General features: G+C 36.2%; 1 protein-coding gene across 2 annotated transcripts in view; it reads left to right on the plus strand.

The window, feature by feature from the left end:
• STX18 (syntaxin 18) overlaps positions 1-20,264 on the plus strand; it is a 68,723-nt gene that overhangs the window by 22,578 nt on the left and 25,881 nt on the right. For both annotated transcript variants that reach the window (XM_075420524.1, XM_075420525.1), the window contains exon 2: positions 13,155-13,222. In XM_075420524.1, the coding sequence (XP_075276639.1) occupies positions 13,155-13,222 (68 nt within the window). The remainder of the gene's footprint in view (positions 1-13,154; positions 13,223-20,264) is intronic.

Consider the following 20,264-nt stretch of genomic DNA (forward strand, 5'->3'; position numbering starts at 1 on the left):
CAAGCATTGCTTTGGGCCAGCATGCTCCAGGCACTAAATGTGTGCAATTTAGACATATTTTTGCTATTGCTGCTAAGGAGCATTGCTAGATACAGAGGTTTTCATAAATCTCTCTGAGGTGCTGGTAGGAGGAGCATGTGGTACGTTGAATGTCATCGGGCTTTGGATGCAGTGGGAAGAAATAGAGTTTTTTTTCTTGTGAGGGTGCATGAGTGTAAAGGCAAGAGTTGGGGGGAGGATAACGGGAGCACACCATTTACCTTTTCTGCAAGACAGGGGAAGGTTACTTTGCCGGGAAAAGTCACCTACGTTCTCTGAGAAAGATGACTTTGGAGGGAACTCATGTAAAATGTTGTCAGTGTGCCGTTGGATTACCTCTGTTTTCTTTCTGGTAATAGTTAAAGCTGTTGTGAGTGACACTTTGGTTTCTGGCTGTGAATGAAGAGCCAGGTTCAGGTTTTGCTCAGATGAGGTTTTACAGGTGGACCTACAGACAGAAGCTTGCTGGTTTTCAGATTGTGAAGCTAGACAGTAGAGGGGCTTCATGAGGACTTCAGAGTTGTTACTGTTGGATATGAACAGTTACTGTCTCTTTACAAACTTCTGGCTTTTAAGCAGCTTAATTTTGTTTCTTCTTCAGTTAGATATCTGTCATTGTACAATAGACAGAATAATTGAGTTTAGAGTTCAGAGTTTAGCTTTCTAGTTGTATATAAGGCTGATTTTTTTTTTTCTGATATGGTCTGATAATATCCTATTGATAGAATTGAGGGAGGCTTAGGAGAATGCTTTATATACAGGAAATGTAACAGCTGGAAGTGCCACATAGTATTTTATCATAATACATATGGGAATTAGAGAAATGATCTGGTAGTTTGTATTTCTCTTGATAAAGATTCCTTCTGTTGTATACTTTTTCACAAAATCTGTTAGATTTTTGTGGCTGTTATGGGTGTTACCACAGGAAACTATTTCAATCTATTGTGATGTGAAAAATTTTTCTAGATTTTGGGCTACAATTTCTTGTTTTGATGGTATATTGTGAAGCATATCAATGTTTCCTCATGTGAACTTCAAGTTCTTTTCTTTTTGAAAGTACAGCAAATACTGATGATCTTTTAGCTTTTACTGAACTGAGCTTTAAATATTTTAAACTAGAAGTTCTTTATGCATTATCATTGGTTTTGAGGGTCTGCATGCTCAAATGTTTCATGCAACTTTGTAAATAGTCTATAGGAAACACTGTTTTTTCTGGACAGAATGTAATTTTTTTTAACTATGTTGATGTATAAAAATGGTTTCTCAGTTTGTGCTTTTTTTAATTCTCTGCTATTCCTAAACTTTTATATGAAAAACTCATAAGAATTCTTGTGCTGTCATCTTGTTGGCTTCACAATGTCATGGCAGATTGCTCTTATCATTAAATATGTTTCTTGCATTTAACTTCAACTCTTTTTTTTTAATCTGAAAAGTCTTTAACTCTTTTCTAACTGATTGACGTCTATCCCAAGTAAAATTAAAATACTCAGAAATCTGAATGCATTGTTCAAATTGGTTGAGTATGATTAAGTTGTAAGAAGTAGCCCATCAAGTAAAATCTTACGACTGCATACAAAGCTCTCTGTTGAATTAAAAAACCAGAAACCCAACTTTCATTTGCAATAGCAGTGTTCTGATTTTCATTAAATAAATTATGTTTTACTCTATTTTGTTTAAACTCAAGATTAATTTCTTTGGTTACAGAGGATATAAATCTCTAGATTGCTTTTAAAAGGGATTGTTTATTCAGAATAGGGCTGACAGTCTCTCCTTAAGAGAAGCTATTACTTAATTTTATTTTTCTAAGTTTAAATGCTTAAAAAATATTTGTAATGATACCCCAAAGGCGTCATAAAAATGTAAAAATAATTATACTCTAAAATTACCAAAATTACAGGAAATAGACATTTAAAAAATCTTACTGAGGTTCATGGCTGAGAAAAAGTGAGAAAGGAAAAGTGCCTTACTTCACAACTTAAATTCTTGTCAGGAGTTTCTGCTTTCAGTGATTAAAAATATACTTTTGAACTGTCAGCATTACTCAGGTGCAAAAGAATAGCATTGATTTCCCTTTTAATTACAGCTGAAGCCTATTGGTCCCAAATTCTGCAAGCACTTTCTCAGGAGAAATTTCTACGTGACTATCTACTGGAATTTTTCCAAGTAGAAGTTATACTCCCCCATGCGGGGGGGGGCACATTTGTTTTCATAGGCCAAACCAGTTGGCAAATACCCTTAGGGAGATCAAAACCAACACGAGTAGCATTTTGTGGTGAACAAATGCAGGGGTCTAGAGACAGTTTTTTGTGCCACACCATACATTACCTTGGGAAGTTGGTGGTCATTTGGCAGTGAACTTAACAGAAATACAACAGAGTGATGAACTGTGAAGGGAGAGATTTTTCTCAGGCATTACAGCTGGATTGCGGTCATGTCAGAAGATTCTTGAGTGGGGACAAAGTAAGGTGCCTTTGTTCTCAGTGATGTTTTTAGGCCAGCTTGTGCTCTGATAAACTTCTAGCCCTTGCTGTAGAGTTGAGAACCTGTCATAGTTGGCCTTAATTACCATTTTATAAGGCATTTCTATTTCTTAGAAAGTGGCTGGGTGGAGGGAACAGGATAATATTAGCAGACTGGATTTCAGACTGTTAGTATCCCTGTTAGGTCCCCAACGTTTATTAAAAGGATTATCCTGGATTGTCCTTTTTTTTTTTTTTTTTTCCCTTGCTACTGTTTTTTTCCTCATCTCCGTTTAGCTGATATTCTTCCCATTATAAGGACTAGTGGAGAAGAGTTATTTTCCCCCAGGGATGGAGGAAGAATTTTGTTTGTTTGTTTGTTTGTGATTCCTAGGTGCTACCACAGAGGAATAGTAGCTTGCTCAGAAAATGCAGCAAAGCAGTCCATTTGAAGGGGGGGGGGAGCTCAGAAGGGATCTGCGTGCCTGATTGAGAAGCATTGTCTAGATTTACTGAAGATACAAATAGCCTGTATCAGTGCGTCACTCCGCATCAGCCACGTAAGGACTTACAATGACCAGGGCCCAGTAAGTTCCTAAGATTTAGAGCAGATGGTCCAGGTCCTGGGGTTTCCTGTTACATGGGGTGGGGGGTGCGGGGAAGCACCCTTTGTCTTAATTTTTCTGCTGATACCACCATAAAGCACTTTGATCAAAATCTTAATGTGTACAGAATTAGCTCCTTTCCAGTGTATTTATTTATTTGCTTTTGTGCCTGATCTATATGTGTTATTAGATAAAGAATCATAAACTTCTTGTTTTCAACTGGGTATTTTTTTGATCCGGTCCAGTGTTGTAATGGGGGAGAAACTTACTATTTGGCATAAATGTTAGAGCAACCACTAAAGGAATGTTTCATCTGCATAATACAAATGAAGGTGTTGGAACATAACAAAAGGATTTTTGCAGTAACAACACTATTGTACTGATGATGAAAATCCATAAAAATACTTGAACTCTGAAACAGAATGGTGCTTGTCCCCCTGAATCATGTTTGACACAGTGGTAGGATTCTGAGACGGAGTAAGGGCCGTGTCAGTTCGTGCTGCATCACTGTATAGGTATGTTAGTGTAAATACACCAAAAATGTAGAACTCTGAATGAAAAGGGCCTGGCAGAGGAGCGTGGGACTGCAGCGTGTGTAAGGGAGGCCACAGCTTCAGCAGAGAGCGTGTCGGCACAGCTGGTGCCGTGGGCTGAACTGCTCTGGTGCCCTGGGATGGCTTCTGCTGAAGTGGGTTCTGTTTAGTCCCAAAGTGAAGCACATGCATGTGTAACTGTGAATTGCGCTGCAAAAACTTGGATTCTGAATTCCATAATGATGATCAGACAGAGTGACTTTGTATTACTGTATGTCTGTTAAATGAGACTGGAAATACTTTTATATAGTAAAACATCTATGAGTCAAGAAAACATAGCACTAAACGAGTTCAGACTGTGAGAACAAGGGACAAGAGAAATATCTCACAGAAAGACACAAAGTTGAATGTAGTTACTGAAAGATTGTAAATGGAGCGTTTTGAACAGCAATGGTAAAGGCCAATTATTGCAAATATGTATTTTGACCAATTTACTTTTATCTCTCAACCAAAACATTCCCCACAATTGTTGTGGGGTTTATATTTTAGTCAATGAGGTTTTGGATGATTGTGTAAAAAATATAAATGTTAAAGAAAGTTATGATTATACTTGGACAATAAACAAGAAAAAGGGAAATAGTGTTTTATTAAAATCAGATGTTGCTTTTTTCTTTTTTTTTTTTTCCCCCTCCGTTTGAAGTATTTGCTGCCACAGAGAATAAATGAAGACTGGTTAGACATTTAGCATGATGTTACATTTAAGAAAGCCTACCGTTATTTTTTTCTGGAGGTCACGTTATGTTCCAGTTGACCCTCTACAGACCATTTTCAGAATCTTTAGATGTGCTTCTGTACATGCAGGTTATCAAACCATTGTGTTTCCACAAGACCTAAGAAAACAGCGACAAAATTAACACAGATCTCTTTGTCTTAAACTCTACATGTATTGCAGTTTTCTAGTTCAGAAATGAAATGCACTGTTTATAAGTAATTATCCAATAATTTTTTTTTCTGTATTTGTAAATACCTGAAATACAAAGAATTGAAATGGTTTTAAGAATATACAACATGCTTTAGGGTAATTTCAGTCTTAAAAAAAAAAAAATTATGTGGCTTCAAAATAATTTTTCTATACAGCTGGAGTTTGCTGTAGGTCCCATACACATTTTTAAAACATAGAGCAACCCCACCCCTGAATAACACACCAGTAAAACCTAAATCCAGTGGTAAATACTGGATACTTTCAGTCTTTACTGTGATCAGTGGGGAACTGGAGTTTTTGAACTGTTATGTCTTAATTTTGCTTTACTCTTATTAGAAGAGTCTTGAATGAAAAATGGTTTGCAATTGTGTCACAAAATTCCAAAAATAACCTCTTCATCATGCACTTGACCAAATTTTATACAAACTCTGGACTATTTTTAAAGAAATCATGTTAAGGTGAAATGTGAGGCTTTTAGGCTGATCATGAGTTATTTACTACCAAATTTTCCACTTTGTATAATAAACTGTCAATAAAAAAAGATCAGAATAACCAAGTGCAAATCTGAAGTGCACTTTAGAGACTAAGTATTTCAGATGTGAACTGATAGTAGCAAAAATCAAGAAGAGGAAAGTTTTGAACCATAGGCGGTATTTATAAATATATGCGAAGTAAATAAGGAATTAAAAAACAAAAAATATTTCCTTTAGAAGCAAGCTGATTTTTTTTCCTTACTGTGCAAGGTAGTGCTTTTTTACTTTTTCCTTTTTGCCAGTTTGATGTTAAGCAAAAGGAAGCATTTTCTGCTCCAGACCATGTGGTAGGAAGTTGGCTTTACTTCTCACTGCAGTTTGGAGCTTTCTTAATTGGTTTGTTAATGATCAATGAATACTGCCTGCGATATTCTGCAAACAGATTTTATCTTCCAATATCCCACAATGGCTAACGGAATTTTTTTGCAGTGATTTCTTCAAACTTTACTTTGGTTTTACAAAACAATATTGTGTTATTTTAAATTAGAATAATACTGATAACGTTACATGTTTTTAAAATATTTTAAAATTTTATACCATCTTTACCTTGAAGAGTCAAAATGCCTCAATCTTCACTTTCATGGCTCTTAGTTAATTAAATTTTGAGTGTTCTTATCCCATGTACCCCACATTTTATTGATACAACACCCCCATTCTTGGTTGTGTTAATTCCTTTGCTCTGAAAGCAAGACTACTAATAAAATGCAATTAAAATGTTTCCCTGCCCGTTGCTGCTGCTGTAACGTATGTGCTGATGTAAAGCAGAAACTGAACAAAGTCACAATTTTCCCGAGATTAGAGGTAGCCAGGCTGGCTGTCTCCTCGCCTCCTGGTCCCCGCTTCCAGCGACGGGCCACCCCCACGCCGCAGTTTAGATATTATTTGCTCTTTCGGGTTTCAAATTACGAGAGCAATTGATCTGCATGACCTATTTTAGAAACTTTCACGTTTGCTGGGGAAACCTAAACCAAATGTATCCCCCCAAGAGACAAATCAGCTGAAAACCGGCCAGCTGACGCTTGGAGGCAGCCAGTGCTTCTCGGCGGTGAATTTTGGTAGGACAGCTCCACCTCATGGCCTGCGAATAATTCACCATCCAACCCCCTCTAAATAACAGTTTTCCCGCTTTTAAATTCAGAGCTAAAGCTTCAGCTCTGGATGTAATCTTTGGTTTAATTCAATTGGTTTAATCTTTGTTGCATGGCACCGTATCAGGGAACTGTATCATTTCGCCTTTTGAAGGTTCCAGGTTTTGAAGTGTAGAATCCAGGCTGATAATATTTTAAAAACAAAAGCTTATCTCTTCTTACGCAATATCCTGCAGGAGCCTGGGTGAATTCAATGGGCTGACAGTGCTTAAAATATAACCTAGAAGGAAGCTGTGTGGGATCTGGCCTTTCATGTGTTGTGTTTTTTTTTTTTTTTTTTTTAAAAAGTTCATAACTCTTGTCTAATCAAAGGTAGTTTGTAGTGGAAAACTTCTCCATAGGAGTAATTTATGCACCAAAACTTTTCTAACTGGTCTTTCCCAACTGCAATAGTTTACGTAAGAGTCCACGATGTTAATTTTATTTAAAATAAATCGGGTTTCTGTTTATAGTATCTGTTCTGTTTGGGTTTTATTCCAGATTTCTGAAAATGCTTGCCTTCATTACATGCAGCAACCATGGAAAATTTCCTCTTTTTTTTTAATATAGTTTAGATATTGGAAACAATTTTTTTTTGTAATAAAACCAAGCTTATGTTCTTACACCAATTACTCTGTCTCCTAGTACTGAAACTGTACTTTTTTTGGTCGGAAACATGCAGTCCCTGTATATCACCTAATGTCTGATTGAAAATCTTAATTTCTTCCAGAATAGGCAGTTAGTGTGTTTAGGTTGACTGCACGTTTAGAATTAAAAATGTCATAAGTGTCCAGATATCAACATTACAACAATCCTAAATTTTCTGCTCATTGCAGAGGAGATTGTAGAATGTCACCTTTTAATGAATCTGTAGATGGGATTTATGTAGGTCTATTTAGGTAAGACATTTGAACATCAGGCCTTTGGAGATACTGAAAAATTAAATATATGATTTTTTTTTTTTAATTTTTGTGGTTAATAAGACACTTCCATCAACAGTGCTTGTCAGTGCTGCTGAATCAACAGTAAATGCTGTGTCTCTTATGACTTTTGCAAGAGCCTTTCCACTGTGTTTTGATTTTGAGTATTTTTTTAAACTTCCTTTAACAAAGTACATCTTTTAAAAATTCAGAGTGGCAATTTAGTGTGAAGTGTAACAATCAGTTTTATATTGTAATAAATAGTTGCTTATTGTTCTAATGGAAGAGTAAACTTGATAAAATGCTGGTTTTGTTCAATGAAAATGACTATTCAGTGCTGTCGAATTCTCCCTACAATAAGTCACGGGAACTTACTCCAATCACTTTAATCGTAAACAATGCTGCTGCTTCTTGCAGTGGGTTAAACGTATGCAAATTGGAACCTACTGTTTCATGAGTGATCAATTCTTTGTTGGGAGTGGAGAGAAATGTTGTACGTATTGCTAAGATACTGAAGGAAGCAGAGTCAGCGTCTGTGTTATAAAGTATATGCGTCTTTTGAAGATGTGCTTTGGAGGCAATGCTTTCCTGTTTCTCTGCTTGCTCAAAAATATACCATGCTCTAAAATCATAAGAACATCTACCATTTCTAGTGAAGGCCCCAAGTAATAAACAGAGCTGTGCATGCCACCTGTGGTAGCAGATGGCAGCCATTCACAGCTTCCTTTTGTGTTCGACCTCCATTATATGCAATATTTGCTTTTATGTTTTAATAAGAGTTGTTTAAAAAAACCTACAGTGGCAACAAAACATGAATATGTGCCTTAAAGAGGTAGTTTACAATGAAGATAAACTTTTTAAAGTGCAAACTGGAACGTGAAGTAACTATTAAAAAGTTACATTACAGGCTTTAACGTGAATTTATAGAGCTTTTTTTACTTGCGTGATGCTGATGCTTTTGTTGCCACCCAGTGGAAAACGGCTGTTGCTTCACTGTGGAGAATCAATTGGGTTTTCATGATCAGAACTACACTTGGAAGTTTGTGAATAACACCTGGAGTCTCTAGCTTTGGTATCTGAGCTCAGGAGGTTATCCTGTAAAGTTTCTTAAGTTGTATTTAAATATACCTCCTTTCGTGGCAGATGAGTCTTTTGGGAAGTTCCTTACTGGTGCTCTCCAGCTTCTGCTCTTCCATGTGCTGATGCAGGTATTTGTGGAGCTGAAATAAAAGAAAACAATTCTTTATATTTGGTCTTAAACAGTATTATCCCCCATTTCCAGAAGAGTAACTTTAAAAAAGCCATTTTGGTGTGTGGTATTGACCCTCAAGGCAATGCCAGTGGGAATGGGAAGAGAAGAGGAAGAGCTTGCAGTTTTGTAAGCGATCTTCATTGTCAGAAAGAACATAACCCTCCATGGTAGTGAACAGAAGCTCGAGAACGTGCTGTTAGTATGGCAATATAACTGGTGCTGGCAATACTGGGAGGAAATGTATTTTTTTTTTCCCCATGATTCTTATAAAAATGTAATTTCTGGAAATTCAGTAGTATTCTTCCCCATAAGATAAGTTTAGTCTGCATGTAGTGCAAGAGTGCTGCAACTATGAAGGACATTTCTCTTAAGTCGTCCTATCCCTTCAGGGGAAAAAAAGGAATTATTTCAAGGTTTATTTCAAGGTTGAAGGAGAGGCTTATTTCTCTGTTCCAGACTCTCGGAGAAGAAAGCTAATTTCCAGAGGCAAAGAATGGGAACCATGACAGAAGGCCAATACTCAGATGTGCTTGTGCTTCATCTCAGATTGCTTTCATCTGTCCTTTCAAAGGCTATGTCAACTGGTGGTGTAATTGTTTTGAAAACGGGCATATACAGCAAATAAGAAGTTGCAGTTATGATGGATAGGTAAATGGAGTGGGAAAAAATAGATATGCTGAAATGAAAGTGGGATTTAAAATTGTTCTAAGTGTACTTGATGATTAATTAGAAAAGATACAAAAAATCAGCCTGGAGCAATATGAAGCAGGGGAGGAAAGACAAAGAGAGACTGACCAGCCAAGAAAACTTTTGCAGAAAGGAAGGCTTTCTAGAAATAAAATCAAGTTTGGCAAAATTAACAATGAGTTAACGCTGTTAAAATATTCTTTAGCTATGTAAATAAAAAGAGAATTAGCTAAAAAGGGGATTCGTCATGCAGCTGGAGTATAAATTAAGAATAGTTTAGGCATGGTCTCCAGACTAAATTAATAAGGAAAAAGCCAGCAGGGTAAAAAGCAAGATAGGTGCTTGGAACCAGAGCATGGAACTGGAAATTGGTACAAAAATCTCAGAACTTTAATGCAGTCAAATTGTGGTTATCGGATAATCTCTGGGTTGAGTTCAGACACAGTAGATTTGAGAAATCCCAGGTTCTGAAGGCAGCTATTTTTAATGAGAATACATTGAACTGAAGATGGTACCATTTGATCAGAGGGCAGAAAACTTAATGCCTGTAATTAAGTCAGCAGAGGGGACCTAATAACAGTATCAGCAGGGTCCGACCCAGAAGTGGTCCAAGCTTCAGAAAAGTTTTTAAGGAGAAAAAGATAAATAGAAAGCAAGATACAATGCAGTATAATTTACGTTGTACTAAAAAATAAGATGTGCCTAACCAACTTGATGCTGCTTTTGCTTTGTTAAGAAGGCCTGGTGTCTGATGGTAAAGTGTTTGCTAAAGTGCTGAAAGGAAGTCTGGAGGAGATGAGCAGAGACAGTATTGACTGAATAACATGAATAAGCAGAAGCAATGCTTCGGTGTTGAAGGAAGTGTTGGCTGAAGAGAGGTTAGTAGTGGAATTACTTTGGGATTGATTTAAAAACTCCTCTTGTTTAGTATTGTTCGTATTTTGGAGAATGCAAAAGGTAAGATGAATTGGTAAAATTTACTGATGAGGGAATGCTGAAAGCAAGGAGCGTGATATGTTATGGCAAGTGCTGAATGACTTTGGAGTTGTGGGGAGAAGAATGAAATTCAGCAGTAGAATATGCGTTTGGAAACCGAAACAAAGAATAAGCTCCAAACTAATCAGTGGAAATGGTGGAGAAAAGAGATTTCCAGCTGAGTTAAAACAGCTGATGCCAGTGAATGCCTTTCTAGTCATCTGCAGTAGAAAAGGATGGATGTAAACTGGGGCAAATGCAAAGGAAAGTTATGGGTTAGGCAACTTCAGAACTGTCTTGTGAGAAGAAGCTGAAAGCTTGGGATCGTTTGTCTGGGGCTACAGAAGGTAGAGGGAGATAGGATTATTGACAATAAACTCACGCATGCAGGGAAGCAGAGCTTTTAAGGGAAAGCACTGTTTTGAAGCAGGAACAGATAGACAGAAGTTGGTAATCAGCAAACCTGGAAATTCGACGGTTCTTATTCGTTATAAGAGCAGCAGGATTCTAATAAAGCTATCCAGTTGGAGTAGGGAGATGCTTTATTACCTTTGGGATGGAGCTTGGTAACTTTGTAAAAAGCATACAGTGCGCCTCTGATAACCCCAGAACAACTGTAGGTTGACCCTGGAGATATCTTCAAGATTTATATTTGTGTAATCAGGGTATTTTGTGTCTGCAGAAGATTAACCATTGTACAAAAAAAAATACCTTTTTTTATAAAATTCACGTTCCCTTTAATGCTAGTGAGACCTTTTTTGTAAAAATTATTTCATTTTGTTGATACGGTAATGACAAATCAAATTCAAAACTATGCGAGCAGTACACAGTAAGAAAAGGCAAGAGAGAAACAGCAGCAGTGCAGGGTCGCAGAAGATGCTGTTAGAATTTGAGGGAAAGTAGAACAAGAAGTCTCACTTCTGATGCAAATCTTGGGAACTAGGAGCTTGATACAAGTATGGGCATAATGGTGTCATTCTAAATTCATGAAAATAGCTTTACAAATGAAGGAGAGGCAAAGTGGGGTCAGTGCAATTCAAACACACGATGACAATTTTAGCCTAAATAGAATGCTCTTTGTGACTAGATGAATTAATTACTGTAAGACAGTGTTCTTGCTTGTCATTCTGATTCTTTCTGCTTGTTAATCACTCCTAAATTGTATCTATTGCAATAATATTAAGATTTATTACTTACAAAATTTTGCTAATCTATTTTCTGGTTTAGCATTTGTTCACATATTAATGTAAATGTTTTTAAATGTGTTTCTTATTTTACATTTCTACTCTTTGTCCTCTGTAGTACTTTCTTTCTGCCTATTAAGTATTATTGTTCTACTGAAACACTGTATGACTGTTTTAAATTTTTGCTTTCATAGTCAAGCTTAATTTACCTATTCAGCAAATTTCATGACATACCAAGTCTGAGCTGAGAAAGAGATCAGTACACAAAAAATAAATTCCAGTGGCCATGAGAAGGAACATCTGTAGAATGGTTTAGCCTATTCTTTGTGCCTCCTTGATCTTGCAGAGATATCAGTATTTCCCTTATTGCTTATGACAGTGCTAACAGACTTTAGGAAACTTTGGATCTACTGGAGGTACTAACAGGACTTAGATTGCTGTGAATGGTGTGAAATTTTCTATGATCTTAATCGCATGGAAAACTTTAAACATGAAAACTGGGAAAATTCTTGTCCAATACAGTGAGTTGTAGTAACGATGTAACGGAGCAAATAATAATAGGGAAATGTATGCGTATTTATTTGCACAAGGAAACACTTATTTCTGGTTTTACAAATCACTGCAGTCTTACTAAGTCTATTTTTTTCCTCCTACTTTTTTTCAAAGAGCTGCTGATCTTTTGAAAAAAAAAATAATTGGGGGAATTAATCTTCTATTTATCCAAACTATTCTGTGTTCTTTGTCTGTGGTTTTTTTGTTTGTTTAATTACAAGGAACATTTGCATGAAAATAGGATTTTAAGACTTGAACAGCTTCTGATGCTTTTTCCCATATACATGGAGTAAACTGCATTTATTGTATTTGTAAACTCAAACAACTATTGTTTTGTAAAATTCCTTGCATGCATTTTACACTGAATTACTAATGAATATTTGAGAATATGCTTTAGAAAGGTTCCCCCTGCCTCCCTCTTGAAAATGTATACCACTAATGTATAGAATTCACCCCTTTCTCCACTCCATCATGTCTCCTTCAAGACCTGCCAAAGAAGTCATATTGGTAGTCATCTCATTTCTGTGGCCAGTTAAACTAGATTTCTGTAGTTCCTCCATTCTCTAGAATAAGCAGTGTTTTGTGCTACACCAAATCTTTTAAATCAGACTAAAGTTTGCAAAGTTCTTTCAGATTTTTAGGAGGTTTTTTTGCATATTTTCAAAGGATCTTTGTAAAGACGTTTGATAAAGCAAATTAAATGGATTTATAGTAAAATGTGTCCACAGTGAAGTGGAAATCCAGAAATAGAAATTTGGTAGGAATGTATACTCTGTCAAAACTTACGATAAAAATCTGACTATCAGATGATAGAGATACTACTTTAGTTTGAGCACAAACTGGTCACTCTGTTATGGCAAAAATAGAAAGAAGAGGGATAGCACCTTACTCTACAAGTTCTAATAATTGAACTTGAATATTTGTATCATATCTCATCAGTGAAATGTTTAAAACTTTCTTGTGTGATCTTCTGTAATGAATTTATATTCTAAATGTTTAATATTGTAGTTGTATTTAATGTATTTAGTAGTCTTTAGTGTTTAGCTTACGCTTTTTGGATAGAAAACATGTATTTTTGCTACTTTTCTGAGTTATACTTTCATACAACAGATATTTTTAAGATTATTTTTATGTATTGCTTGCAAAATGTGGAAATTCTGATATAAAAGAATAAATTTTATGATTCTGTTTAATGACAGAACAAGTAATTTTACAAATTCATGTTTGAAGTGTGGAATACTGAACTTTAAATGTAAAAGTAATCAGTTATCTAACTGAAGTTTAATTATTGTTTCTGTTCATTTAGATTTCTCATATTGGAAAGCTGAAAGATTTTCTTCTGCAGCACAGAAAAGATTACATTAATGCTTATAGGTAAGTGTGTGTTGTGTTTAAATAGATTTATGTATTTTCAGCTTTATGAAGTGAACTGCTAAAAGATCTATAGGCATAATGTCTAAAGCCAGAATGTAGATTGCTTATTAAACGGCTTACTGTAATTTACTTAAGTTGAAGAATAAAATAATCTTAAAAAATAACTTGTGTTTTGGTGAACTGAGTACAAATGATCATATCATTTGAGAAACGGAAAACTTGCTTTTTAATGAAACTCATTATGTGCAGATTTAGTAGTCATATTATAGGTTGCACATTATTTCATTCCAGAAATAGAAAGTACTTCATAGGTATCTCCACTTAACTAATTTTGCTTTTGTAAATAGAAGTTTAACAGTTCCAGCTGAACTAATCACCAGTTTATTTTATTTCGTATTGTAGAAATGGCTTTGTGACACAGTTATGATGGCTATAAATATTTGTTTGAAAAAAAGTAGATATTCTCTGCATGTTTTCATAGCGCAGACTCCACATTATCTAACTAATGATTCCTTTCCTCCCTTCTCAGTCTATAGGTACGTCCAAGATAAAAAATAAGCAGTATAACATAACAGACAGTGAGTGCTGTCTTTCGGAGAAATATATTTGTGTGGGGAAAAATGCTCACCAAAACTGCCTGGTGTTCGTCACACTGTCTTTTAAAGCGGATTGATCTGCCATCCTGGTTATGCATAGGGAAAGAGGTGTTCTCCAGGGTTCCGGGACACCATTTTATTTTGAGATTTGTGGGTCAAAACCAAACTTTTAAAATTCCAACCTTATGCAAAATTGGAAGAATGTACAGTGTGTGCAATACAGAATGCATCCCAAATAGGATACATTAAAAAACTGGGATGCACTCTTTATAAAGATGCCATGATGAATTTCTACCAAGTGAAGTTTCCACTTTAAGGAGGAATATCAGCAAGTTGTTCTTGTGGTGGCAAAGGTGGAGCATTGTGGCAATGACCTTCTTGGAGAAGAGGAATATCACTTAAAACAACTAAACATCTTTTTTTTCAGTCAGCTGAGAAACACACAACCCACTTAGTTGTTTTTTTTTGTGGGTGGGGTGTATAACCAAATGAAACACTGGGTAAGCTTTTGCTTTAAAGGATCTTCTGAAACTTCACAATTTGCTGTGTTGTGTTTCTTCAGTCCCTCAACATAGCTGCAGTATTGCATGAGGTGAGTCAGCGCTGTCTGCATTCTGATTGTGCCACAACCCTTGACTAAAGCTGAGCTGTTGCTGTGATCAAGGTAGAGAAAACGCAGTCTGAAGTCATCTTGGGTTGAAGACACTGAGTCCCAAGTCAGTTTAACACCCTTCTCCAAAAGGCATCACAGATAGCAAATAGGAACGTTATCCAGACAGATATCCATCCCCCAGGAGAAGACAGTAGGAATAGATGAGCCATCTGCTGTTCCTTGGGCTCGGTCCATGTTGGAGGAACAGTCTTTCTGAGTAAAAATTTCTAGGCCTGAAAGGGTCTGTCACAGTAATAACAATACTATACAATCAGCAGTATCAAACTGTGGGCCTAAGGAAGTTGCCAGAAGAATGCTGGCACCTCTTTTTGTCTCCTTGAGACTTTAAAAGCAGTATTTTGTTGTTTCAGAAATGGAGCAACAACAACAAAACAATATTTTGGCATATTTTAGAAGTGTAACACCATGAGAGCTGTTCATGGTCAGTGCCGGTGAAAATGAAGCTCAGGAGTGTGGGTGTCAGTTCTGTGTGCAAGGTGAACATGGAACTGCTTTTCCAAGCAGCAAGCAAAAGTAGCATACAGCTCTGTGTTATGACTATCTCTGTGCTTTTCAATTCCTGTTGGAATAGGCCGTGAACAACACTAGGTGGAGCTCCCAATTTAATACTGAAATAACTGTTTTTACTGTGTGAAAACTTCATGTGGATGCACAGGCTGAGAAACTGCAAATAACTGCAATAAGAGCAAACAGTCAGTAGCAGTTAAATTTTGGGTACTACTTGTATTTTATTAGCAGTAAATTGTGCATAAAATTGAAGTGATAAGAGGAGTAAAAATCTGGTTTTGGTTTCTAAAAGTTTTAAATGTTCTTTTTGTAAACTCTCTTAACCAGTTATCATGGTAGTTCTCAGTGATTTTCACTACACCCCCCCCCGAGGTATTAACTAAGAGGAGGGAAAAAGAAGTGCCATTTCTGTTATTAAACTGTAAAATAATCCTCTAAATATCATCTGTGATTGCAATTGATCCTGTCCTTAATGGTCAAACTTAAAAGAGATAGTACTGTCAAATTCCATGCTAGATTGCTTATGCTGTTCTACTTTGTGGATGCAAGGAGAATCGTAGCATCCGTGCTGTCTGTCTTACAATCTTAGCAAGCACCTTATTCAAGACAGCAGTTTTAAAAACTCTTCAATACTTAAGCTATGGGGAAAATTTTTTAAAAACTTAATGCTAAAGGGCTGTCCTGGAATTTATGTAGGAGGCTTAATTTTCTTCATTAAATTTGACTACTCTGTATTTTGTTGATCTTGCTATTTGTTTTTCCAACTATAGCACGATGTGTTGGTGAAATTCAGCTTTTGAATTACCAAGTTGGATTATTGTATGCCTTTTAAAACTTCTTCATAATGTGTTACATCCAGGTTCTTCTTTACTTCTTTGACCTTACTTTTGTAGACTATAATTTTTTTAATAATATAGCTTTTATTTTGGCATACAGAAAATATCCTGCTGCGGAGGGGATGTCTTTAATTCATATTTAGAGGAAGATTTTTAGCAGTGAGAAAGACGACTGAAAGAAGGGTTAATTGAAACTAAGGCCCTGACCCATTTTATCAAACTTGAAAGATTTAACTCAGATACCTAAATTGAGTCCAAAAAGCTCAAGCATTAATAATTGCTTATTCACCTTTTTTCTTCCTGATTTGACTGTTAGCTATAAGATGTGCGAATAGCAAAACATATGAAACTAGTGATGCAGTGATCTAAGCTTCCTGACTTACAAGCAATTGCATCTTTATCCTCTCCTGTTTATCAGGATGCATTTGCTTTCTCTTCCACCTTGGTTTTCAGCTTTCTGTGATAAGGAACTTTTCTGTTTTGCCGCCTTGCCTGTTTTATCCTGTCTACTGTGATTCTGTCCTCTGGATAGAACTTCTGAGAGCCTCAGCAGTACTGGAGATTGTGGCATCCTCATCCACTGACAGCATGAGTTACGATGGAAAGAAACTTGAAATGGGCCCATCAGGAAACTCTGATTTACAGAGGGGCACATATAGAAGCTCCTTCTTCAAGCTTCTCTCCAAGTGTGTGGTTATGTCTTGTCATTTGCCTTAAAAATTGGGTATTGTATTCCTCTCAAAATCTATGGCAAAGATAGAAAAAACTTGGCCTTTCTCTACAACGCACATTTTAAGGAAAAATAATAAATAATGAAAACACTGAGTAGCAAATGGTGTGAGTGACTCATTATTATTGGTTAGACCTACTAAGGCAAGGACCAGTAGCTTTATATGTACCATTGCTTTTGTTTAACATTAGAGCCCTGTCTTAAAGAAAAAGAACTTAAATAACTTTAATTACTTTCTTGCTGGCTTCATATACACATTTCAAACCTAATGCAGCCCTTTGGGTATCATACTCATGATCAGTGAACACATTCAGCGGCAGGGTGTTTTATAAGAAACATGTAGGTAAATCGTGGGACATTGCGTCGTCGCTGTTCCTGCTAATAGAAGCTGTCTCTGAGCTGTCACTTGTGATGTTATTAGCTGCAGTCTCTCTCTGAGAATCTTTGGAAAGAAGTGAAACTCAACAATCAAGAAATACTTTAGGACATCTCAGAATACTTGAAAATTAATTAGTTCCTATTGGAAAATGCTCTGACAATACTGTTTACCATTGCTGTTTTTAAGTATTTGGATATTTGTTCATATCCAGTTTATGGTTTATCTCAAGGACTTCAGCACAGCTTTTTAAAGTAGGCTTATTAAGCTTCAGAGTGGTGTTTAGAAAGCACATATGGAGTGTAGTCCTTGAGGCAATGTATAAGAAAAAGAACCAAGGACTCTTCCTTAAAACAGAATCAATTAACTTATTGTTTAAGTTTACTTGATAATCACAAAAGTAATTTTCAATTGATCAGTAAATCTGGTAAATACCAGACATTTACATATTAGAAAATCATCCCTGCTAAATTGGAGGACTCTGAGGAAGAATACTTAAGGACTTTGCCAGCAATGTTGCATTTGGCTAACGTGTATCTTTGATTAGTGATGAACAACACCTTAAAAAAACCAAACCAAAACAAAAAAACACACACCAGAAAACCCCACTTGCAGCCCCTTCCTGACTCTCTGAGGTCTGAATACTGGATTCTTCTCTCATAAGTGATATGCTGATAAGACTTTATTGACTTTAGTGGAATAATTTCTCATTTGTGTTGCCATAACAGAAAAATGAATAGTACCTTTCCTTTTTTCAGTTCTGTAGAGAATTAGCTGTAAGGGTAGGTGGCTGTTTCTTTCATCTCCCTTTGGTCATAAACTGTTTCCAGCAGAACAAGTTGGTTGCTCTTCCTGGAGAGCAGAAGGCAGGAACTTTTGGTTCCTGGAGATGTTAGTAGTGTGTGGGTGCTTTTTTTTTTTTGCTGATGAAGCAAACTGTGATCATTCCTTTAGATGAGGATTGTTACTTACCTTCCCATTTTTAGCGTAAGAGTGCTATACGTTCTATGTGTTCTTCCTCTCCATTTGCTACGTGCATTCCTACGTTGCTTTCTGCACTGTGCTGTGTGAGATCCTGTCTTCAGTCTTTGCTAAATTGTCTGTTTCATCTGTGAACACCTTGTGCATTTGCTTTTCATCATCGACTCTTGCCTGGTTTTGGTCATTGAACCACCAAGACAGTTTGTATGTTTGTGTTAAATATAGTCAAGGAACTAGCTGTAGTTCCCTAACGCTTGGAAGCTTGAAATGGTCCTCTTGGGATTCCTCCACAGCCTCCAGTTTACCTGAAGGATCTTTCAAGGTTTAGACAGTTTAAAGACCAGTAGTTATTCCTACTGTTTTAATCAGACATTGGAAATTGGAGACTTCTAGATTTTTAACCACAGAACACCTCATACTTAAAAGGAAAATCTTTGAGAGAAGAGCTTTCCATCTGGGATCTTCACACATCAAATTTATTTTCTTTTGGAACTGCAGAGATTCTTATGTAGTTCATCAGTGTAGTGTAGATTGGGTCTGAGTAGAAAGGATGCTTTTTCCACAGGAAAGGCTGGATGGGTGGCATCTGTTGTGTCTTCATCACATGTTTCTGTGGTCCTTCTGTACAGTTAAGTGTTTGAACATTTCATATGTTGTTTATTGCAAATAATATACTTTGAAAAAATTCTTAACAAACTATCTTTGTCTTAATAATGTTGGTGGCCAGTAATTATGCCTCTTGACCTAGCATTCATCTCTCCAGGAAAGCTGGGGCAATAGATCAATTACATGTTTGCCACCTAATAGAATATCACTGAGTGCTACCTCTGTGTTTCGTGGAGAGTGTTGCTTTGGCTTAACCATAAAAGAAGTCGCCGTTAAAGGACTCTAAAAATAGTGTCTTACTGGTTTCCGTACAATGCCAGACTGCTTTCTTGTTTTGACTTAACCACGTTTATACAAAAGGCAAGGCTTTGTGTGTTATACTAAGATAGTAAAAGATGTAGCTGATATGTAAGAACTTTCTTCATGGAAGAGCATGTAGTACTTTCTTGTTCTCCAGGGAATTACTTTCAAATTATTTATCTTCTCTTTTGAGTGTACAAAGCTCATATATCACATTTTAGAAATAATAATTTTTCGTAGCAGTATTCTGGAATTTCTCAGCAATATTTTGCAAAACTGAAAATATTGTTTTGGGTATGCTTGTACTGCCTGTTCTAGTAGCTGAAGCTTCCCCATAGACTTAAAAAAAAAAAAAAAGTTCTAAATATGTTGCTGTGGAATGTTTTGTCATTTGAGTAGACGGGTTTTTAATTTGGATTTATGTCAGACAGCATTTGGATGGAAAAAGGCAGTAAATAAAAGTACGTGAAACATAGTAAATGATGTTTAAATTTAGTAGTTAAACATAAAATAATTTAAAACATACTAGATGCCCAAAGGGAAGAAATTTTAAAATGTCTACTGTATTTACAACTAAAGTTATACATACATGTACATATGTGCATATACCTACACACTTACATGTGTGTGTGTGACCATTTATGTATATATTAGTAATGCAATAGCTGCAGGTAATAAGTTGCGTATATCTCTACTAAAACAGTACATATCAGTATTTTAGAACTGATTAATTTCAGCTTATTGCTTCTTTCTCTCTCTTGTAATATGTTGTTGGAGAAAAATCAAGTTTTTCTGCTTGATTTGGTGTCTTTATTGAATCAGTAAGCAGAAAATATTTTATGCACCAGCAGAAAGAGTTACTAATTTCAAAAGCTGGTGTAATGCCTGCATCAGCTCTGGTTCCTTGTGCTTTGCCAGCAAAATAGGATCATAGAAATGATAGGCTGGAAGGAGTGTGGCTGACACGTTCAGAAAGAGAATGACTAGGTCATTCTACCACCGTATTTTGCTTGCTTTTAAGTATTTCTTTCAATGGAGATTCCATATTCTCCCTCCTGCTTTTTCCTGTTTCCTTATCCATGCTACTAGAATTTTTTTTTTACATTAACTTATTTTGTTTTTTCTCAGTCTCTTCTAGATCAACAATTACAGTGTATTTGGTTTTTCATATGAGTTCTCTTTGATCATACTTTTTCCTTTCCTTTGGACACTGTCCCAGTTGGTGTTGCAGTGAGGTGCTGAAATGAAACAAAACTCTGGCTGAGGCCTTGCCCAAAGCTAGGCATAGCAGAGACTGCCTTTCATTCGTAATGGATTATACAGTATTGACGCCTTCCGTTGTAATGATGACTTTTTTTAAATGCAACAACATGTTGTTGTTATGTTTGGTTTATGATCCAGTATGATCCCAGATGGCTTTCTGAAGAACTGTTCCCT

The sequence above is a fragment of the Opisthocomus hoazin genome, chromosome 5 (genome assembly GCF_030867145.1).
Source record: "Opisthocomus hoazin isolate bOpiHoa1 chromosome 5, bOpiHoa1.hap1, whole genome shotgun sequence".
Lineage (NCBI taxonomy): Eukaryota > Metazoa > Chordata > Aves > Opisthocomiformes > Opisthocomidae > Opisthocomus > Opisthocomus hoazin.